General features: G+C 44.9%; 1 protein-coding gene across 5 annotated transcripts in view; it reads right to left on the bottom strand.

The window, feature by feature from the left end:
* Positions 1 to 24,236, bottom strand: part of AGPAT4 (1-acylglycerol-3-phosphate O-acyltransferase 4) — a 119,120-nt gene that overhangs the window by 74,818 nt on the left and 20,066 nt on the right. For 2 of the 5 annotated variants that reach the window (XM_032407526.1, XM_032407528.1), the window contains exons 2-3: positions 14,970 to 15,092; positions 9,399 to 9,655 (exon numbers count right to left, since the gene is read on the bottom strand). The exons of 1 other annotated variant lie outside the window; for it this stretch is intronic. In XM_032407526.1, the coding sequence (XP_032263417.1) occupies positions 9,399 to 9,576 (178 nt within the window). In that variant the 5' untranslated portion in view covers positions 9,577 to 9,655; positions 14,970 to 15,092. The remainder of the gene's footprint in view (positions 1 to 9,398; positions 9,656 to 14,969; positions 15,093 to 24,236) is intronic. 2 more of the 5 variants (XM_032407525.1, XM_032407527.1) reach the window with 1 other exon arrangement.

Genomic DNA, 24,236 nt, shown 5'->3' with positions numbered 1-24,236 from the left:
CTTGTTTACCTCCTGGGAAATACCCAGCCCACTTTGGAGACCACACACCATCGTCTTATGAAGTTACGAGACACCAGAGTCAAACTTATAACCTAATTTGAAAGCCGTAACTTAAGTCAGAAGTGAAATTTAATGCTTGCAAAAACAAATGGGAACCTTGGCTGAGGATTAATTTATTTATAAACCACATCAACAGCTAAGACGCCTTGCTCAAAGACAAGCGTCTGCTCATAAAATTCAGTATCACATGTGTATTACTAAATTTGCTGTTTCTTTACTACCCCTATTGTAAATTTGCTCCCTACGTAAAATATAAAGTGATTTCTTGTACAAAGGATTATATTCAGATATAATTATGTGTAATATATATATACCCCTCATTATGCGTAAAACATATATGCACACACACATACCCGAACATATATTTAAGATACAGAAACGACGTTACTCAAGTTAAACACGGCATCCTCTAACACAGTGACATTACTCTTAAAAACTTTTTAAAAGTCCAGTGTCGCCTATCAAACTCCATTTACCATATCAGTTACGTAAGATAAGACCATTTGGATATTCGATGTGCTTCCAATCACCAAAAGTATCAACCAGATAGCCGCGGTACTTCTTGACGAATTGAGCTGATAACATGCGGCTGTGGTCAGATCTCAACCCCAATACTTTTTCCCCCTAAATAAACAAAATGGTGCAGGTACAAAGAGCTAATTTTCTAACAAGCTTTGTGTGGGAAAGGTCAGCTAAGTAAAAGCCCAATTCTAAATGAAATGGTTGCTGCTATGCGGAGTGTAGCACTGATCAGAGGAAGAGAAGACATTGTATCTGAACGAAGCTGGGCAGACACCGTCCTCGATACTTGAGAATACAAAAGCCAGGCACATGGGAGCCAGAACAGACTGCCTCCCTGAGATTACTTCATTTGCTATGACTTCTTTATGCAAGGCAAATAGAAGGAAGAGAAGATTGATTGCCCCCTTTATGGCCAGAGAGGTGGTTACTAAGACAGACCTAAGTATTGCTTCATGTGTAAGCAATTCCCTTTCCCTGACACTTCTGAGACCTTTCTCCAGGTTTGAAGGATCGTTTAATTCTATTTTTCCCAGGCAGATGGCTTTGGTGGTTAGCCAAAGCAGTTCTGGACTTGAATAGTGTACTTAAAGTGATAAAAATAAACGCCAGTCGGAAATACAAGACAGGATGAAAGAAAAGTGCAAGCCCCTCTCCATTCATTGGAAGAGCCGCACACCAGTCATGGCTGGACCCGAGTGGGACTGCCCCCTCCCTGTGAGCTTGTCACTATCCTCCTCGTCCCGTGCTCCCCGTTACCAGCCCCACTTCACTCACTGGAGGTCCCTGACTTTAAGGGGTAGGAAGAGGGATTCCTTGGATTGGTCCATGAATGAGAGCAAGGCAGTCTATCTGCATCATCTCTGTTTCCTATGCTACCAATAAATCAAGCCCGGGTGGGTAAGCAGAAGCCAGGCGAGGGGGAGGAGGGCGGAAAAAACCCAGGGTCCACACATATTGGCACCCCAGTCTCCTTCCACCAGGAAGCTCAAAGTAAAGCCCAACTGGAAAGAGACTTAGAAAAGGAAAGTGAACTGGTTTTCCCGGGATGCTGTAACAAAGTATCCCAAACTGGGGTACTTAAAACCCACAATAGTCTCCCAGTTCTGGAGGCCAGAAGCCAGAGATCACGGTGTAGGCAGGTTGGTTTCCCCTGAGGCTGCCAGGCAGAATCTGCTCCAGACTCTCCTACCTCGGGTCTTCTCCCCATATCTTCACATCGTTTTGCTCTGTGCACATCTGTCACTGTGACCCAATTTCCCCTTTTATAAGAACAGTCCTAGTGGATTAGCGCCCACCCCACTGACCGCATCTTAATTCGATGATCTTCAAAGACCCTGTTTCTAAATCAAACCACATTGACAGGCACTGGGGGTTAGGACTACACTGCTTTCGGACACAGCTCTACCCATAACCCGAGTATGTGGCTCTGGGGTCATGCTTCCCTCACTACTGTACTTGCAATGGGGTTCCTTATGCCTTATGCAGGTCTGAAAAGCAGGAAAGCAGGGCCCGAAAATCGTCACCCCGGGGCCCAGGACTCCCGCCAGACCCGGCCTTTATTGCAAAGGGCTCCCTTAATATCTTCCCCCTCTACTCCCTGCCATAAGCCCTTCTCTATTTAGTTCTTTTGGGTGTTTGGGTTTTCATTCTGTTTTTCTTTCTTTCACTTTATAAGACACACTCGTATGAAATGTAAGATATTCAGAAAATATAAAGGCAATTTAAAAAAAGTCATCTCTAATTATAATTCCTAAAAATGGCACTTCGATAAATTGACTTCCAGTCTATATTTGTAAGGTTGGTATTATATTGTACAGTTTGGCATCATGCTATTTTTACTTCATATGATCCTTAGGGTGTAACACGGTTCAAAGAAATAATGACCCAGCTGGGTATCTTTCTATAAAAGATTATGTGTGAACAGATTTTTCAAAAGGAACAAATTAACAATTTCTCAAAGCACATTTTGAACAATGCCGCTCAGAGCAAGACAGAAATAAATCCTGACGTAAACTGATATTCACAGGGCTTGGAATCCCCGAGCATGAATACTTGGAGTTCGTCTAGAGTACCGGAGGCCTCGAGCCCATCCTGGCCCCCAACGCACACCTGTCCTCCTGTCCTCCTGGCCCAGCGAGGCTGCTGTGGCCTCATCCATTTGGGCTCCAGTCTGTGGACACAGGACGGTCTTGACATTTGGTAGGTCCCTCTCCTTTCGATGTCTGACAGCCTGAATAAACCAGCTTACCCCCTTGGTGGTGCTAATTATGCTTTTTCCTCAGGCTAGACCACCTTTCCCCTTCTTGCCAGGACATCGCAAAGCCTCCTCCTTCCGTAACCCCTGGCCTGTGACATTGTTTCAGTAGAACATGGATCCTTTCAGAGGATGGACTGTCCCTTCCTCTGTGTTCCCTGCACGCCTCTATCCTAGCTTTTATCTCGTGCTCCACAATGGCTTGGATCCCACATCTTTCCCATGAGACTGGATCCCTCTGAGGGCAGTCACTGGGTCCCCTTCATTCCTCCTGGGGATGTGTCGGGCCCCCAGAACGAACTCCAATGCGTGTGTGTAGAAGAGCACTTGGCCAAGCAGTGACAGGTGTCTGGCTGGGTCACCTGGGACCAAGACAGTGAATTCACATGCCCGGGGTTGATCCTAGCAGATGTTTGCTGGACATTAGCCGTCGGTGTTAAAATAAAAACCCTTATCATGTACTATCTTTGTTTCAAAATAGAAAAAAACGCATTTGGGGACCTCGACTCTTCTAATTACTAACTGTATGTATGACCTTAGACTGGTCATCTGACCTCTCTGAGCCTCAGTTAATTAAGCCACAAAACGGGGGATTGCCTGCTCAGAGTGATTATGGGCTTAAACCATGTAACGGATACAGAAGGTTTAGCATGATGCCTAATACATAATCAACACCACAGACTGCAGTGATTGCAATGATTAGAAGTGAAAATAACTTCCTATTATGATTGCATTTCTCTTTTCCCTTTCTCCATAGCCCTGGGGAATGTCACTTACTACAGTCACCAGGGGGCATTTGGCCTCAGCCCAGGAGCCAGGCTCCTCAACCCCCAGGCCACGCCAGGTAGCGCTGCAGAGAGGTTCTGCACTTAGACTTCCTGGATTTAATCACAGACCCTCCACCTCCCGTGTTACCCTGGGCAAACAGCTGACCCTCTCTGCCCTGCACATGGTGGGTGCTCTATACTTGTTGGAAAAAATGCCAGAAAAGAAAAAAAAGCTACTTAGTGTAGGATCTCTGTTGCTTGATCCTTCTCCTCTCGTGGATCCAGTCTTGGATTATGTTGTCATCGCCTGGGTTGACAAGGAGGTATAGTCCTCAGAAATAGAAATTAGGACGACCAAGGTGCTCTTTGCCCATTCCTGAAAGCACTCGCTAAACATCCCTGCGGACATTGTGACATGTCCTGGGTCAGGCCATCAGAGGGTGACTCCAGGCGAAGCCTACAGCGTTTGCTTGTTAAAGCTGGGGCTGAGACCAACACACTTCAAGTGACAGTGAGGAGAGGAAGGGGTCCCAGTAGAGAAATTCGGGTGCCCCCTGCTCTGTTCAGGGAGCTAGGCTTTGCCCTTGGGTTAGAATGCTAAGCCCCAGGCAGTGCAAGGCACTTACCATGAGTCTTCAAAACCCCTTCACTCTGACTCTTCATCAAAGCCACCATCTGATCACACAGCTGTAGTGAAGGAGAGAGCACCAACTTTAGGCTTTTCTGCTTATGCTGACCTCTATAGTCAGTTATCTGTACCCTCCGGGGAGGTGCTCACCACCTGGGGCCTGCTAAGGATGCAGCGGAAGACCTTTGATGACGACACCCAGATTTCAGGCCGTGGCTCCCAGCAGAGGTGTCAGCAGGTCCTACCCGGACCCACATGTCAGCAGGAGCCAAAACTGCATGAGCAGGGTCAGGACAAGGGACTTTGGGAATATCTAACAAAGACCCTTGCTGACGTCCTGGAGGAGAAACTATTGTGGCAAGTGAAGGAGTCAAACTTATCCACGACTGAAGAGAGTGAAAAATCAGTTTGGATTGAAATGAGAAAGGCAGCCCTGCCGTTAATCAGGCTGGGAACAGAGACACGGATCCAGCCTGCTGCCAAGGTAATAGGATGCAACGTTTCTCCCAAGGTCATGTTGGAAAAGGTTACAGTGACCCCTTTTCTGATGGATCACTCTCCTACCAATGACACATGCTGGCTGCGTGAAGAATCTGCTTTGTCTCAGGAGGATGGAGCTGCCTCCCTATCTCCATGGTCTTCAACTTCACCCGTGTCCCGGGAATTCAATGCCTTGGGATGCACAGTTCCTTAGGCATCTCGTAGCTTCCATCCTGTCTGCATGCACATCCTCTTGTTGAGGCTGTTCTGACAAGTTACTGAGCCTGGATCCTTCCAGAGAGGATCATAGACCGACCTCTGCCAAGCTCACCATACTGCTGAGCCCCATTTCTCAGGTCACTGTGACTTATATATCCTGGAGTCCATTGCAAGTGTGTATCATTATTACAGCAGGAAAACTAACATCTGTTTCAAGGTAGGACACATGGGTGGTGTTGTAGGTGGTGATCAAGAGCTGCCTTCTCTCTTCATGCTCAACTACTGCCTACTACTAATAAAGTGACCAATAATCAAGTCAGGGGGAGCAAACCAGGCATGCAGAAGACAGGAGGAAACATCTTCCCAAGTGCAAAGACAAAACATCTAAACCCATTATTAGAAAAATCTTGGAAACTTAGACAATTCCACTCCATTCCCTTTATTGAAATGTAGTTCGTGTTTTGAAGTTACCTATCCAAGTAGTTAACTGCCCTAATGGGAAAAAAGAAGAGGCAGCTGTAAGCAGGAAGGCGGGACATTTTCTTCTGCATCGTGGCACTCCAAATGCCAACTGACCCCTGGCCACCATGCAGCCTTGTCCCTGGAGCTGTGCATCAGACAGACATTAAAATCCATGAGTATCACAACCCGGAGGAATTAAATGGGGTGGCTCAACCACACAGAACTAGTTAGCAGCGGCAGGGAATTTGGCAGCAAGGCACCAGGGCCTGAGGGGGGCGGGGGGGTGGTGGTGGCAGGAGGGGGAGGGGTGCCTCCATTTTGTTTCTTGTTACCAGCAGTCCTTTCCTTGCTGGGTCATTAAGGTCTTCTGTAGTCCTCCCTGACCCCCTTGACCCCCTTTTAAAAACTCTGCCATTAATAAGTTCTTTTCATCTTTCTGTTTTTATTGGTGGTGGTTTTTTTTTTTTTTTTCTTTTTAGCCCGCGGTGTCAGAGGAGAAGAAAAACAAGCCAGCCAGTCTTGGCCACCTTTCCCTAGGTAGTAAAAGGCACGTCCTGTGCAAAGGAAAGGTAATTCAATTCTACTCCTTGCCGGGCTTCCTGTCCCTTTCTTCCTGCTCCTCCCCTTGCAGAAGCTGGCCCCGCCCTCCCTGTCCTCACTCAGCGGTCCTCCTGGCTTAGCCTTTCCTGCCTCCTAATCTAAGCCAAAGTAAAATAAAACAATCATCCCAAACCCAGCCATCCAGATTAAATATGCTTTGAAATTGTTATGCATGATGTTGGTCCTGGCCTCCAGAATGAAATGCTCTGTGCTGTGCGTCTTGCTAACAACGGAGCTGTCTTGGCTGCATTTTGTCTCCACGTGTCATTCACATCAGTGTGGCCTTTTGCTCGCAGGCTTTACCACACCAGGGCTGCCGACTATTTTGGATTTACCTGGTACAACACCAAGCTCTTAAGAAACATGTAAAGAGAAAGGGATGATGACAGAGCTCTATTAGTAAAAAGTGAACGGGGCGGGGGCGGGGGGAGAAGGGGTGCGGGGTCTGAGTCTCCAGGAAACAACTTATTCTGCCTTTTTTCTTAAAATATCAGTGGCTGCTGATTTTCTAAGCTTTAGAGCGATTCATACACCAGAAGACACAATTAAACCCCATGAACAGTTTTTGTCTCAAGTTGGAGAGAAGAAGAGGAGGGAGAAGGGGACAGAAGGAGCCTGGCCGTCTCTCACTCCAAGTTGCCGAGGAGCCCACGACCTGTAGCCTGTGACCGTCAACGGCTAGCAGTCTGTCTGTTACGTGTTCTCTGCTGTCATCATGTAGCACACAGGTTATAAGGAAATCTACCAACTACGGAGAGCACGTGAAAGGAGAAAGAGGAGAGCAGCTTTGCTGTGTAGCACATGCTAGGGTACCAGGGATGGGGACTCTGGGAAAAGGATGTACGGGACTCGCTACAATGAGGTGCCCCCTTGCCGAGCCCAGGCTGCATCACCCTCCCCTTCTGCCACCTGCTCTTTTCCCAGGAGCCAGGACCGCTCCTTGACTTCCCTATCCACATGGCTGTAAAATGGCTCTGTGTCTGCTCAGCCGATAGCCCGTGGACCCTCTGCTTGGGGCCATAGACACAGACCACCGCGGATGTCCCTGATGGAGCTGCCATGGACGGATGTGCCACCAGGCTCTTCCGTGAGGCTGCCCATCCTTCCATGCCCCCTGTGCGGGGAAATGCCGGCGGTCTTGGATGCTTAGTTCCCGAGTTTCGTTTGGAATTATTCTAAAATAACTTAATCAGTTTGTGATGGATAAAAATCCATTTTGCTTTCTGACTTTGTTACCCGTCTTAATTTCCAACAGAAACAAGTAGGCTAAAGCACGCTCAGAAGAATTTGACATTATCCTGCCATAACCTTGGTAGGTCTTCACTACCTACTACAAGCAAAATATAGTACTCTTAGGAACTCACATCCCGAATTCTACCTCTTACTTCTTGACTCCAAGTGAGAAACCCAATTCTGAACCACCTGCTTGAAACTTGGTTAGGGGGTATGACAGAGCAAACAGACATGATTTCAAATTGTAAACTGACAGATATGAACTGACAGAGATCCCAATCTCATAGGGGTGTGCGAATCATATAAATACAGGTTTTGATGAAAAGTGCAATCAGCATTGCTTTGTTAAATTTAAATTTTGTTTAAGTAGACACCTATTGCTAGAGTATGAAAAGACATTCAAAATCGAAAGGTATGGGACGCCTGGGTGGCTCGGTCAGTTAAGCGTCTGCCTTCGGCTCAGGGCATGATCCCAGAGTCCTGGGATCGAGTCCCGCATGGGGCCCCTTGCTCAGTGAGGCGCCTGCTTCTCTCTTTGCCTGCCACTCCCCCAGCTTGTGCTCGCTCATTCTCTGGCAGATAAATAAATAAAATCTTTTTTAAAAAATCGAAAGGTAAATCTCAGACAATCATCACTTTCCCTTGCTTATGCCAACTCTTCCCTCTTCAAACAGCTACAATTCAGGCTCAGGCCACCTCCTACTGCCTCTGTCCTGCTCTGACAATTGTCCCTTTTCCAGATGCCTAAGTACCACAGACCGATGTGAGAGTAAAAGGTATACAAAGAAACTTGCATTACGTACTATTGCATTACGTACTATTGCACGTACTATTGTACGTAATATGCCATAGACACGTGGATGAAAGATTTTTTTTTTCAGTTACAACTTGCCTTTATGATCTTAAGAATATTTCCAAGACGTATTTGTGTAAAACACACTAACGTAAGATATGGTGGGTCTAGTACTGACACCGTATCAGAAATAGTATTAGAACATACTTGCAAGTTCTGAGTTGGTGAAAGAAATGATGAGTAATGATGTTTCTATCATTTTTTTTCTCACAAGTTAGTATTTTGAGGTTTAAAAAATAACTGATTGGATCAGTGGTAATCCATTTGGATAATTGTAGGCAGCTTGTATTGTTGTGATTCAAATTCAAATTTGATTGCTTCATTTAAAGGGTTTCAGAAAGATACCAATAATTTTGGACTCTTGGCATAATCTAACGGAGCTGAGATTTTTAAATTGCTTGATTTGGAAGAGCTCATATTGTTAAATATATTCACACCCACATATATAATTGGTAATGATATACTGCATTCTCTACTGTTGAGAATAGGTACAAATTTAAGGTCAATCAACAACAAAACTCATCTCTAGACATACCCAATATTCTGATTTATCCCCTTTCATTTCAATTTTAAAATTCAGGCCAGTGGGATTAGTCATGTTTAAAATAGTCTAGTATAATCAAACACACACACACACACACACACAAACACACAAATCCATGTATATAAAACTGGAGAAATCTAAATAAGGCTGGTAGATTGTGTCAGTGTTGGTTTTCTTGTTGGGACGTTATACTAGAGTGATGCAAGAGGTTCCCTCCCACAGGGGACAACTGGCCACAGGCTATATGGGAGCTCTCGGTGTTACTTCTTACAATCCCCCGCACATCTACAACTATCTCAAAATAAAAAGTTAAAGAAAAGATGCAAGAAAGAGAACAATATATTATATTGTCATTTTGTTTTTAAAAATATGAGTATGTGTTGTGTATCTGGACATATACACAGAGACTCACCTGCATTCATGTCCACACATAAGAGCCACACATACATACATATGTATATGCTATTTCCGTGAGGGTAACTAAGAAATCATTCACACTGATTGCTTCTGAGGAGGAAAACTACAAAAACAGAGACAGAACGCCCGTTTACTTTCTACAGGATACCTTTCCGTGCCTGTTGAACTGAATTACGTGCTACTGACATTACTCATTCAGAAAATAATTTTGTTCAGGGTGAGGACAAAACAGCCACTTCAGACCTGAAACCAGCGAAAAGAAAAGAACAAAAAGTGCAAGCCCAGGGAGCCCCTCGAGGCCCTACTGCTGACCCCCGCACCCGTGAGGGTGCAAATAGAGAAGACGCAAAAACTCTTACGGCTGGAGACGCAGTAGGAAAGTCTGCAGTTGATCTTCCTGAAGAGCTGCTTGTTAATTGGCCAGAGAAGGAGAGTGAAGAGCTGAATGGTGTTTATTATTAGCCCCGAGGCGATAAACACATAACAGAAGACGAGATGGCACAGGAACTGAGACTTCAGCAACCCGATGAGGTCCATGGCGTGTGGTTGCTTTTATTCAAATACTCGCAGGAGAATACTTCCAGAGGGGAAAAAGGCCCGGCACTCGGGAAAGGGTCTAGAATACAAACCAATGATACATGTTACAAAAAATCATCTGTGCTTTTAAAGAGTCAGAAAAAAAAAAAAACAGCTCTTAAAAAGATGCTCTGAGGATCAAACACCTTGCACATGAGTTGATTTATTTGTATTCAGGATTTACATAGTGCTTGCTTACATCAGGCACAGTGTCAACCCTTTAAAATGAATAGTTCCTTTAATTGTCCTAACTCCCTGCGAGGTTGTTACTGCTATTACAGAGGAGGGAACCGAGATCCTGAGAGGTCAAGCCTCTTGGCCAGGGTTCCATAGCTTCTATGGCTCAGAGGTGGCCGAGGTGGCTCAGGCCCTCCTGTTCAGCCACGGAGCCAGCTTCCATCTCTGGGGCTCACAGCAGTGGCTGTGTTTCTGGGCCTTCCCTCCTGCTGCCATCTCTGCCCGAGCACCCCCCTCCCCTCTCCACTTCTCATCCTCCAGATCCTGCTCCGACCACGTCTCTTCTTCTGGCAAGCCTGGCCTGCATGAGATCAGGGAGCTCCCTGGCGTGGGCTCTCCCTCCCCAAGCACCTGTACTAGCGTGCCATGCAGTACCCTCTGCTGGGACTTGTCCCATTTTTTGCCTTCCTCCACTGCACTGTCACCTCTCCTGAGGACACGATTACCTTGAAAATTGTCATTTTCTCCCCAACCATTGGAACAGTCATTGGAGCTTAATTTGAAATAGATATATTTGTGGAACACTTTAATGAAGGTGGACAAGGGATGGACTTTGAGATATCAGCAAACACAAATAACCAATGAGGAAGGCAAGGGAAACATCCCTATCACAGCCCTGACACACGCACGCACACACACACACACACACACACACACACACACATTCTAAAATCAGAAAGAAACTCAAAACATGCATAGCAACCAACTCACAGTCTGGTAGTCAGTCTCCAACCCCAAAATGGCATAATGATATGACTTTACGGTGTGGCAAATAAAGCCTTGGAGGAAAAGTGTAAAGGCAGGAGGTTCGAATACACTGATGGGAAAATAAATAAAGCTGAGGTCATCATGCACAGCAGCCTGGTGCTCCTGGAAGCAAAATCTCACTGCAAACTTCCCCAGAAAGAGCTCAAACTTTAGGATGAACTCTTTACGATAATAGCTGGGAGACCCTAGACTTCATTACACTCTTTATTAATAACACCAAAGAATATATATAATAGTTTCACATCTACTATACCATTTTAAGCCTCACATGAATCTAATGAGATGAGTATTACTATAATCCCATTTTTCAGAATAAGAAACTGAGATGACTCATAAGTTGGGTAATTTGTCTACGGTTGTCACAGCCCATAACTAATCATAGGTCTCGGTGTTACCCCTAAGTTCTTTCTTGTGCACACCTGCTTGGGCTGCTTTGCTCCTGGGGTGTGAGCTGGGGGGGGGGGGGGGTTCTCTTGGGTTGTGCAGAGCAGCCCAGAGATGACCCCAAAGGCAAAAACTAGTGCCGCCTTCAGTGAAGTTCAGAATCACAAGCTATGCTCAGAGTGGGGAATGGGACTTGTTTCTGGCCACCCAGATTGGTTTTGAGGATAGTCTTGGGCAGGAGGACAGATATAAGGTGCGTTCCTCCAGAACGTTTACACTTGCTTAGACAATCTGGAAGGTACACAGTACTCCCGCATGGTTTCCATACATTTCTGATAGGGGGGAAATGAAAAGTACCCTCAGGCCTGCCTTCTCTGGAGTCAGCTGAGACACCCCACTCTCCCAGAAGCCCTGCTCTCTGGCACAAACCCAGGACTCTGCAGAGACCCATGCACCACATTTCTGAACTTTCTCAGGCGGCATTTCCCACAGACATCTCCAGGTTGTCAAACTCCTTAAGACACACCCGGTTCTAACACAGTCTAGCTCTCTCTAATGAGTAGGCATTAAGCTGGCAGCCCACTCTCCATGCACTTGACTTTTAGGAGCCACATACAGAGGAGTGATGTACATTGGTTTACAGTTTGGCAGCAGTTATAGGATGATGTTGAATATTCATGTGCTTTATTCACTGTCCCTAGATTAGCCACTAAAAGCTTCCGTACAATCTGGCCAGGAGAAAGATGATTCTTCCCTAGGATTCTGGGCTCTAGTATTTGTGGATCGTTTGGCAAGTCCTTTGCTATGCAGACTTAACTCTAAGAAAAGGAAGTCAACTGACATTGGAAATGCAGGGGATGAAATGATGCCTTCCTCAGTTTCTAGTTAGTAGCAGGGTGTTACAAAGAAAATGTAAGATTTTTTCCCTTGTAAAAGACAAAAGACCACCATACCCCCGAGTAAAACCCTCGCTTGTACTGCACAGGGCGGGGGTCTAACGCAATACTGGCGATGGTTAAGGAGAACCACAGGCAGGTGGGCTTTGGGTGGTATGGTTCTGCCCACACTTCCTCAAATTCCCTTCCTAGATTGGCGTGGTGGCTGAGTGTGGGTTCAATGGTCTGGGTTTGAAGTTCTGCTGTACCTCCTATTGGTCATGTATCTTCAGGTAAAATAACTCTTCTGATTCTCAGCTTCTCTATCTATAAAGAGGGATCAAGATTCCATGGAGGCAGTTTGCTTGGGTGGCTCAGTCAGTTAAGCGTTTGCCTTTGGCTCAAGTCATGATTCCAGGGTCCTGGGATTGAGTCCTGAGTCGGGCTCCCTGCTCCGCGGGAAGCCTGCTTCTCCCTCTCCCACTCCCCCTGCTTGTGTTCCCTCTCTCGCTGTGTCTCTCTCTGTCAAATAAATAAATTAAAATCTTAAAAAAAAGAAAAAAAAGGATTCCAAGGAGGCTATTGTTTTTCTTTTTTTTAACTTAAACTGATTCTCAAATGTATAGGCAAGAGCAAAATACAAGACTAGTCAAGGAATCGCTTGAGGAACAAGGGTAGCAGTGCCGTGAGTTTGTTAAGCAATTTTACTGACTTAGTTTAGGACTGATTAGTAAAAGAGACACGAGGCTAAATTATTTAAGGAGGTGTCTAGTGGGTGAATATGTGTTGTGTGTCTTTAGTTTATTCCAGATGGAAGTCTGGGGGACCACCCTACCCATATTGAATACAGAAGAGCTTTTTCTGGAATGCGGCAATCAGCCAATTTAGTGCCATACTGCGGAAAGATGGTATAAAGATTTTTCCAGTGGTTAAAGCAGGTAGAGTGAAAATATTTTAAAATATTTTGCCTCTTTCCCTCTCAGATTGGTGACTACCTAGAATGTTAGGGGGAGAAACTTTCCAGTAAATTCACTTCAGTTGTTTATGTGAAGCAAGGAAATGACAAAGAATTTTATTTTTCAGACGATGAGAGCAGTAATTTATGGAGTTTATAAATCAACAAATAACCATGAGGCTGTTGCCCTGTCCTATTTCTCTAAACAGAGATATTTCTTATCATCAAGGGCAATAGTGAAGAACCCATGTGCCTGAAAACCCCAAAGTGATATTGCCCATTATCTGTTTCGGGTTCTTGCACAATGAAGAGTCCGAAGTGTCCTTCCCCGACACTCACCCTAGGGTCCTGAGCGCTGGCTCCAGGCACATGAGGTGCAGAATTCAAGCCCAACCCTACCGGGCACTCCCTTCCAACAGGTGTACACAGTGAAACCTGGCTGCAAGTGACCAACACAGGTCATGTTTGAGGAGGGGACAGAGGGAAGAAGTGACGTGATCGGGGCTTGAAGCACACACGAGCTGGCTGTGGGTGAGAACAGAAAGTGGGGCGGGGGGGCTTGCCAGATATTGAAGCTCAGGCCAATCACAATCCAGTGAGTGAGGGTGACATATAGGAGGAATTGCTGACACATGAAGACATTTTAAAGATAAAGCATAGAGAATAGGAAAAAATGCCAGGAAACCAATCTGTATACATTATTTGAATTTTTCAGAAGGTCGAGTCTGACCTATGAGCTTAATGTACATCACCTGAAAACTTCTGAACCAGCGTTTTAAATATAGACGAGAAGCTCCTGTCCCCAGGACTCGTAATAGGTTCAAGGAGAAGAGGTTACTCCAAATTACCTTTACTTCCCAGCTACTGATGTTTAGTAGATTTTGAATTTAACTCATCATTTGACAAAGTCTCTGGCAGTTCTTGAGGGCACGTTGTTGCCCATGAGTCTATGTTAAATTGGTTCCCAGCTGCTTGATTGGAGGAGGCTTCTTATTCAATGGAAGGAGTCTCCCTATGTATCACTGGGACCTAAAAAGGTCATTCATACAAGGATGGGAGAGACCTAGGGGTTATGCATAGGGGATGTTGAATGACCATGAACCACTTGTACAACAGAGGCATTAAACCAGTGAGTAAAGGCCTTTGAAGAATATTAGAATATACTGAGTGAAAACTGCTAACGAAGAAGCGTGATTCAGGTTTGTAAAATAATAATGTGTATATTTATATCATTCACATCTCCATCTATTTCTATATTCATGGCCATCTATTAATAGTGGCTAATTTCTGACAGAAGAATTATGGTGGTTTCTTTTTTCTCCTCTGCTTTATTATTCTTTTCGCTAATGAGAATGAGACCTTCCCCTTCCCAGGCAGAGAGGTGGATGGACCCATTCCTGGCCTGCCTTTCGGTTTGGTGTGGCCAGATGATGGAGCACAGGTGGTGCACGAGGTGAGAAACTGCAGGTGGCTGATGGAGAACAAGTACGCCGCTCGCAGACTTGAGGAGAAAGGATGGGAGTGTTGGCACCCCCTGGCAGGGTAGCACAAAGGTGATAATCCAGCCCATGAGCCACAGACAAGGGTAATTCTGCAACGTGGGGGCCACCATGCATCCAAGCACCGGTGCTTAGGAGGGCCAATACAGCACAGCCATTAGAGACCTGGAAAGGCTAAGGGGACCTTTGGAGTCGGCAGCTCTGGCTAGAAATCCAGGCTCAGCCACTTGACAGCTATGGAAGTCACTTCCTTGTCTGTGAAATCGGAGCAGTACCTTCAACACAAGGTTACTGTGAGGATCAAGGATAATCAAGCATTTGAAACCCTTAGCAGATTGCCTGGAACACGGGGAGTGCCCAAATAATGGGAGAATTTTTCTATGGTTGCAAGAAAATAAGGAGGCAAAGGGGAGCAGCTAAGATATATTACTTTGGCATTTCTGGGAAAGCAGTGAGATATAAATCGACTTAGTTTTTCTTCTCACTCCATATCTAGAGCCTGACATTTTCTTTAATTTACCTTCAAGCGTGTTAAAACATTTCCTCCCCCGACTGTTTTAATTCTAACCTCTCCTTTTCCGTGAGTGACTCAGAAGTGGGAACTGATGCGTTCACAAAAGCTCACATACTCTTTACCTTCTTAACTCTGGAACAATCTTTCCAGGCGTGGGGATGAAGACGTGGACCTCAGAATAGGAGAAATTGCAAGCCAGCAGGATGCTCTCGGCTGCACTGTGTTCCCCACACGGCACTTCTCGCCTGGAAGTGAGAGGACATCGAGGAGCCGCCGAGCAGCCGTGCACACAGCAGCCCAGCCCGGCTCCCAGGGGCTCCCGACGCGAGGTCTGTATGGTCGGGCAGATGGCACCACATGCTGCCCGGCCTCCACCAGTGGAAACATAAGCAAATAAAGAAAGCTCGGAATGTCCCCACGAGAGAATTCAAACTGCATCCTCTTCTAAATAGACACAGACAGCTTCAATGTAAAGCATTCAGTTAGGCAACAAAAAGGAGAACCTTAGTTAAGACTTACGTATTCTGCCTTAGTCAATATTCTGAAACTATGAAATAAGCATGAACTTCAGCTACACTCAGGAAGAGAGAAAGGGGATTAGCGCTTTCGCCAGCTTGTTTCTATAAAGGTCTGGCTTGTTTGTTACATTTACATTACAGCACTGAACCAGGTCAGGGTTTTAGAAGAAGCAGAACTTTCTACCAAAGAGATCAGTCCAAGTGAATTGCTAAAATAATACCCATGACCAATTTAGTATCATCACTGAAATCAAAGCAACCCCTTATTTAGGCTCTTTTAACTCCAAACACCACAGAACAGGTCACAGAACAGAGGAGAGAGAAAAGAAATGTAATACTAAGCAAACAAACCAAAACCTATTTTTTACATTCCAAACTAAAATAATAATACTCCATGCTGAAAGAGGTGAGGTCATGTGGGACTCCTAGCCTCAGTGTGAGAACAACCACTTGGGCTTTTTAGAACGACCTTAAACATCTTCACACCACTCAATCTAGTAACGCAGCTTCTGAGAAAACTCTCTTAAGGACAAAATTAACTTTTAGAAAAATTCTCTCTGCACAAAGATATTCAGCAAGCATTATTTATAAGCACCTAAAATTAGAAACTGCTTACATTTCCGACATTAGGAAACAATAAAGTGAATTATGGGAAACCCACACGATTGAGTAAGTATCACTATAATAGGTTTGTAGTAAAATGAAATATATTTTCAATATGATATTACAAGAAAAAGGACCCCAAATCAAAATAATCACAACTTTAAAATCAAGTATAGAAAAAGTACTAGAAGCAAAGAAAGCCTTAGGAAAACACTAACAGCAGTTGTCTTTATATACACCCCCCCACACACACACCCCCCACACACCCCCACACACACTTAGACAAGTCAGCAACCTGGAGCCTGGGCTTGGCCTGACTACTGTTTCAGCATCTTCTTCCTTAGGAAGAAATTGAGTAAGTAAGCTCTAAAATCCTTTGCAGATCGAACAGTCTCTGGTTCTAATACAGAAAACTGACGCCCTAACACACCAGAGTTTCCTGTTATTTCAATGGGGTCTCCTCAGTAGTGATTAAGGGGATCCAACTCCTTCTCTCTTCCTCAGCTCGCATGGACAGAGGGGGCTCTCAAAGGGGCGCGGTTAACCAGATGAAAAGAAAAGGAAAACTACAGGGACTGGCAGAGAGCAGCACGGACTAAGCTAAGGTGGGGCTAGCTGGTGAATCTGTCTCTGGACCAATATTTTCAGTCGGCAGGGCAGAGAATGCCTGGGGCCAGTGGTGGCCCCAGAGGAAAGGGACATGGATGCAGTCCCAGGGGAAATGAGTGAGGTGTGTTCTGCTCTTGGAACAGTCAGATTCTGCCTTCTCTGTGAGGTTGAATGGATTTAGCAGAGATCTCCAAGAGGGCAGCAACTAACTTGTGGAAGCCTGAGGCAGCCACTTAGCACTTAAGTCCTGACAAACAAGGATAAATTTAGTTTTTGGATTCCTGAGAGTTAGACTGGCCCAAGGCCCAAAACAAAACAGGAGAGAAAGTGTTCTAAACCGAATTTAACTGTCTCTGGGACCATCTCTAACTAAAATAGCCCTCAATTAAAAAATCATCCTCATCTAATGGTTTGGCAGAAGCCTATTAAAATTAGCTTATGTTAAAATTTGATGGACCAGTCCTCTGCCCAATATCCCTGTACCATACACGATGTCTGTTAAAACAAACCAAGCTCCGAAGAAGTCATAAATCATACTCAACGCTGTCCTTACATCCTCTGATAAATAACCCCAAGCCTTTCTCTCTGAAGTCTAATTTTAGGATGATAAAAACTTACGTCTATAGAAAATCGAGGTTTCTAAGTTTATATTTCATAGTTGGTTCTGAGTAGCTTATAGGAGAAAAAGACACTCTGAAGAGCTTTTCTGTCTAATCCAAGGAGACTAAGACTCAGAGGCAAACACCGATGGATAACCTAGGTAACGTTTTCTTTCTGGAGGAAAGAACAGAGATGGAAGGAAATTAAGTTAGATACTCTCTAAGGCCTTTTGGAGCCGTGTCAAGTCCAAGCCGAAAACGTCCAGAGTTAAACAGGAGATTTTCCGAGGAGTAACCGGTGCAGCGGGATCCCCACACGAATGTTTCACACACATTATGTCATTCCCTGTCACAAAAGCCCACCATGGGAGGTATTGTTACCCCCACCTTACGGATGAGGAAACGGGGTTAGACTAGGGAGCATGCAAAGGTGAAAGAGTGAGTAAATGTCTGAAAGCCAGGCTCGTGCTCTGCCCACTACCATGCTGCCGTTGACACGGGAAGCCCGAGGCACCTAGACCTCACATGAACTTGGGCCTTCAGAGCACCATGTCGTATTTCAATTCACGGTCCCATTTCTGACACTGGGGTGATCCTGAGCTGTGAGCGACCGCCCTGCCAGTCGGTCCCACACAGCGCCAGTCACACCTTCCTCCCAGAGCAATGTCTGCCATTTCTAAACCCCGATCCTGCTCTCCCACGGTCACGGGGTGCGGGGGGCTCTGGCCTCACAGCGTGCGTGGTCTCGGGGAGCCACCTGCCTGGGGGGGGGGCCTTCCCAACCGCCAAGAGTGTGTGAACTCTTTTGCTAGGTACTCCGTGGAAAATGCGTCGTGTTAAATGATGTTCAATTTCTGGAAGTTTCCCAAAAGTCCAGTATCACGAAACCAAAAACTGACACGAAATGAGGACAACTAATCTTCCAAACGGGGAAGCACCGACATTCCCGCTTGAAATAAGAAGATTCCAATTAATAAGGAAAACTTTTCAGAGAGAGAAGGGAAGCAGGATGGATGTCTGAATGGAAATTGTTGGCTCTTCAACGGTTGCCATTGCGGGGTGGTGGCCGTCACTTGGTGCCACCCCTGTGACGGGGGACACGTGTGGAAATACGTGGAAGCCGAGGACCACGCGGGCAGTTACCCCCTCAGGTCCCTCCACGTGGGGAAATGGCCCGGGACCAGCTCTGGGCCTCCAGAAGCAGGCGTGAGGCAGATGCAGCACCGGCTGGCACCGAAAAAACAAAAAAGGAGAGCTTTCTTCAGTATATAAACCACCTCCTACTCTAGTCCTACCGTCACCAAGGCAACGTGGTCAGGCCTGCGGTCTTCCGGTGCCCACTCCTCCCTTCCCACGCGGGCCGTGACAAGCCGAGCAGCCAAGCCCAAGGACAGCTCCGCGGGCAGACACTGGGTTCAAATCCCCACTTACTGACTGCGTGACCTTGGGCTTCTCATCTCGGCCTCAGTGTCTGTGACTGTGTAATGGAGGTAATAATCCCCTCCTTCCAGGAATGGTGTGACGCTTACCTGCACGAATGTACAGAAAGCAAGCGCCCAGCTCAGGCCCGCACGAAGGAGCTCCTTAGTACAAGCCCGCTGGCTGGCACTCCCGGGCTGCCTGGCGTGTCTCCTCCTCCTTCAGCTGCTTTGCCCACGACCCCAAACCATCTACCATCTTTTCCTACTAACCTTTCCACCGTGGTTCTCACAATCAGTTTCTTCTGTTGGTTTTAAGCAATCTCTACACCCAGCACGGGGCTCGAACTTACAAACCCCGAGATCAAGAGTTGCACGCTCTACCACTGAGCCAGCCAGGTGCCCCTCTTCTGTTTGTTTTAATAAGATTCCCTGTCTGGGCATTTTTTTTGACATCCACACAATCTGGGATGACCCTGAGGTGAAGTGATTTGTAAGACCCCCAAAGCCCACTCACAAGTTTTAATTAAATGATTTTGTCCCCATTCCTGTCCTAAAGTAAGATTGTTCAAAATCACTGATTCTGGAGGCTCTCTTCAGTTAGTTAGCTGTCTAAACTGCATGGAAGAAATAAGTTGAACATCCGATACGGATTTTGCCTTTACGACGCCACAGAGAAATAAAAAGCGGTATTGACAAGATTAAGACCATGATCATCTTGGTGCCCTCTGAACATACCAGTATTTCCCGGGAGCCTCGCAATAAGGAGCTGAGGACACAACTCTGGCGATATGGAATATGTTAAGAATAAGCAGATAAAAGATGTGTCTGCATCCACCGGGAAGCAATTTGCAGGGGGCTGACTTCTGAGCAGGGTGAGGTTGGGGCCAACTTACTGGTGCAACTTAGGTCACCAGCAAATCATGGTGCCTAAATTTTTTTCATAAAATCTGATCTTTAATATTTCAAAATCAATAAAAAACAAATAATAATGGAAAGCCTTTAAAATATGGCAAAATTTAAAACTTCGTTGGAAATTTCCTTAAACGTATTTTATAATTTAATAATTTTATTCTCGATACCCCTTGGGGGAGGGGGTGCAACCCTAATCTCTTCAGTATTTAGAAGCTCTAACCTTTAAGCAGGCTCCAGTTTGGCCAAACAACCCCACGTGGTCTGGGAGTGGCCGGGTCAGGAGACCGTGGGGATATGAGTACTGAGCCACCAGAGATAGCCGAGACATTCTCTGAAATTGATTTTCTAGTAACGTCGATAAGATCGCACAAATCTCTTCACTTATTCTGGCCTTGCCCACCTAGTCTGTCTGGGTCAACGACTCCATCAAAAATGATGACTCTTCGCCATTATGCACAGGACGACACTGTCTATGGCCGTGGGAACAGGGCCTGTGACCAACAAAGGTCACCAGCCTCAGACAAATGGCCCAACTGCCAGTCCTGGGGAAGCTCAGAGCATTAGATATGAAGTGATAAAGCCAAGAAGATGTGAAGTGATAGTAGCCAAAGCTTGAAGGCTATGTAACAGAACCACATGCACATGGGAATCTCTTCCACACAACAGCTAACCTGGTGCAAACACAGACTAGGGGGTACTCTGTTGATTGGGAACTTATCTTGCATTGGTTTGTATCAACTGGATTAGAGCCCACATGACTCCAGCGGGGGTCAAAGACAGAAGTATAGAGAGGAAAGCACCAGTGTTGACTTGGGTCTGGGTTGGACTCTTGACCATCCACGTGTCTGCATCAGCTTGGCCACTCGGCCTTCGGGAATGTCAGCTTCCTCTTCTGTCAGTGGAATATGACCAATTCACTGACCACAGATAAGGGCGGTGGGAGAGTCCAGTGAGGTAAGGCGTGTGCACGGGCTCTCTCAAGCCCAACTTTATGGCTCAGAAAATGGGAAATGGGGCTGCTTCTCCACATGCTGTCAACCATGGTGCTTCTGATTCATAGAAACGGCCATGGCATTAATAACCTGGGGTTTCGAGCAGGGAGTGGAGCTTGCAGGAGGCACTCTGCTGGCTCTGTCGTTATCAGTGGGGCTCATTGTGTGTGTTGGGGGAGGGTCCCGTGAGGGTCCACTCGGGGGAACTAATTTTGGGTGAAATAAGCAAGTGGCCTTTTTCTTTTGTGTCTCGGGCACCAGTGAGTGGGCTCTTTTCTCTGATGGATCCCTCTCTGTCCTCACTATTCCTTAAGCGCCCTTGATCCTTGGGTTCTTGGAGGCCCTGTTGTTGCCAACTCTTCCTTTTCTGGTAAGGAGTATGTGGAAGGTGGGAGATCAATAAGGCTAGATTTTAAATCCTTCATTTCTTTGATTTTCATAAAGGGATGTCGATGAACCCAGGCAATTTCCCTGACTTGATTCATGCATAATGGACACGAAGAGAGACTTATTAGAAAAGAAATGCACTCAAATGCTTTCCTGACATGAATCATTTATTGAAGACAGAATTGCTGGCTGTGAGGGCCCAAAATAAGTTGACTTACAGTATCCTTGTTTCTAGAGAGGTCTGAAATATGACCACAGAATATTGAAGTACTCAGACAGGAACAATGCTTTCGGGGTCATTACGGACTGGCTATTCCTCGAAAAGTTTCACTAATAACAACAGTGATAAACCATGAAGCAGAGCCTCCTCTCTCTCCTTTTCTTTTTCTCCTCTAGTCACAAAGCTCAGGAACAGAGGATGCTTGGTGAGGGCAGTGATGTTCTTTCCAACTTCTGTTAGGTAGAATCCGGGACAGGTATTCTTGGATCTGTGCAAACATTCATTAATCCATTGACAGCTTTATTCATTCATTAGGTTGTCAATGAAGCCACTCATTCATCCATTCGGTTAAAGATTCATTGATTCATATTTATTGTTATAACTTTATACCATTGCATTAGCCCTCTGAAGGTAAGCACAGGGGATTCTTACAGGGCTCCTTTCTGTGTCTTATGTGGGTCAGCACTATGCTCAACAAACTACAGCACTTACTGAGTAATATTTCCAGGCCCAGGATGAACCCGCACCCCATCCATTTCTTACAGAATAAATAGAAGCTCAATAAATATTGATCCAATCTGAATCTCTAGATGACCTAATATAATTTGATCTTCATACCAATAACTCTGAATTGTCAAAAGCAAAATGCAAAAGCAATAGCATGAACTGACAATGTCCTAGGTTTCTTTCCCATTACAATAAGCACCGGGCAGATGACCCAACAATTTAGTCTCCTAGCAAAAGCCATACAGATAACCCCCCATGATTGTTCCCTAAGCCATCACGTTGTGTAACAAGCATGGAATCCTCTTCTATAAATGCTGAAATTGCATGAGGCAATATATATCAAACTGACATGAAAACAACTAAAATGAAAGCAAATTACCTACTTAAACCCCATCAGGGGAGCTCAGATATTGGTTGGGGACTAGAGTGGACTGGTTTTTTTGTTTGTTTGCTTGTTTTGGTTTTGTTTTGTTTTTAAACAAAGACTCTTCTATTAAAATACAAATCTAAAAAATAAAAATACAAAAATAAAATACAAATCTGATAAAAGTAAAGGAAATTATGCTCACTATGTAAGTCACTTAGCCATAGTCATGGAATATTTTTAAAGATAATTTCCCCCCATTATAACAGTAATTCACATTCATTATATAAAATCTGTAAAGTTCTAAAATGTAGAAATTTTAGCACCTATAACCGTCACTGACGTTTTGGTTTATTCTCTTTCAGTCTTTGGTGAATGCAGACTTTTTTTTCTTTTTTTCTTTGCTAGGTACAACCATTGCAGAGGCCTTTTTGTTTTTTTAAATATAGTTGAGCTCTTAGGTTAAATCAATTTCATATGTCCTTTTCTTAAGCTTTAGTGAGATCATTTTCAATGTCCATATAACACAAGATAACTCTTCTAGTACTTACACTGGGCATATCATAATTATCTTAATGCCTCATTGTATGTTTAGACTTCTTTTTGCCTTTTTAATAATAAATAAAGCAATGATTAATAATTTGGGGAGTAACTTTTCTTCTGATTTTTTAGTTATTTCCTTAGAATAAATAGGATTTCTGGGTTCAAGGAGCAAATGGTTTAAAGTATCTGGCAAATATCACCAAATCCGTTTCCAAAAGGTTTGTAGTTATTTACGTTCTTTCCAGCAGAATACAAAAATACCCATTTCCTCACGTGTCTGTCAACAATAAGAATTCTCATTTAAGAACAACAAAAACCAGACTCACTCCTCATACACTAAAAGTGTGTCTCATTGTTTTAATTTGCATTTTTCAGGGTGACAAGTAAAGTTGGATATTTTTTAACATTCATTAAACTATTGCTTTTTCTTCCTGACTTGCCTTTTTATCTATTGCCCATTTATCTCTTGCGTATCGATTTTCATGAGCTCTTCATATATTAAATAGAATGACATCTTTCCTATTCCATTTAGAAGGACCATTTTTTCCAGTTTGTTTGCTCTTATTTTTAGCTCATTGGAGCTTTAAATTATTATGAAGAACTATGACTTCTTTCATAAAGTTTGAGCTTAGAGAATTCGTCCTTCTACCCTTCCTTTTCATCCTGCAGAAAACATATGTCACTGTTTTTCCATAACTAATGTTTATTCTTATTTGATCTGACGTTATTTTTGTCTATGATAATCTGTGAAGATCTAAATGGATTTATTTCCAAATATTTAACCAGTTGTATCCAAGGCATTTAGTGAAAGATCTTCCCTATTCCCTAAGTTCATACTACAATTCCATCCCTTAAATATCAATAAACAGAGAAGAAATGAACTATAGGGATCAACACTGCAACTACTCATTGTATAGATGAAACACTGGCCATCGAGAGAGTCAGGTGACTGGCCCCATCACTCACGAGGGCAGGGACAAAGCTCTGAGCACTCTTTCTTCCCTGGCTCTCCACCTAGTGCTGTTTTCTCTCTCAGAGGCAGCAAATCTTACTATGTATTACAGACCAGCCTTTACCAATCACTAGTTAAGAATCCATAGGAAATCAGGAATCTGTACCTTGGCACTACATTCATGCCAACATAATCCCAGATGGGAATGAGGGAAACCAAGGTGGATGCAGAAGCCGCTGCCTGGGCCTTACTGTTCCCATTCAAAGATCCAAGAAGTACTCTCAGTAGGGTCCTGCTAGCTCTGATATTGTACTTATCTACCTACAGGGTGGTTTCTGCAGAAGAAAAAAAAAGCAGAAAGGAAAATAGTTCAAATTTGTAAAAGGACACATTACCAATTAGAGATTAGGGAATGGAAACCCTAGCACAGCAGGGAGCTTTAGTGTCTTAACTGGTGCATCTCAAGAACCCAGAGCAGGAAGGCATCCAAGAATAGAGGGGACAGCAAAGCCTCACAAGGCCTCTGGGCCACTTTACTCTGAAGGACCAACAGCCTCGGACACAGGGAACACTAAAGGGAGTCCTGGGACACAGTGAACCCGCCAGCCTTCCTGGGACACAAGTACCGCAGGGCCTTGTGGGACACAGGCAGCCGCAGGGCCTCGTGGGACACAGGCAGCCGCAGGCATCCTGGGACACAGGGACCCACAGGGCATCCTGGGACACAGGCAGCCGCAGGGCCTCCTGGGACACAGGCAGCCG

Source organism: Phoca vitulina, unplaced genomic scaffold, assembly GCF_004348235.1.
Source record: "Phoca vitulina isolate PV1807 unplaced genomic scaffold, GSC_HSeal_1.0 scaffold9, whole genome shotgun sequence".
In the NCBI taxonomy this organism is placed as follows: domain Eukaryota; kingdom Metazoa; phylum Chordata; class Mammalia; order Carnivora; family Phocidae; genus Phoca; species Phoca vitulina.
The sequence above is the reverse complement of the archived record's forward strand: the minus strand, read 5'-3'. Positions and strand labels throughout refer to the sequence as shown.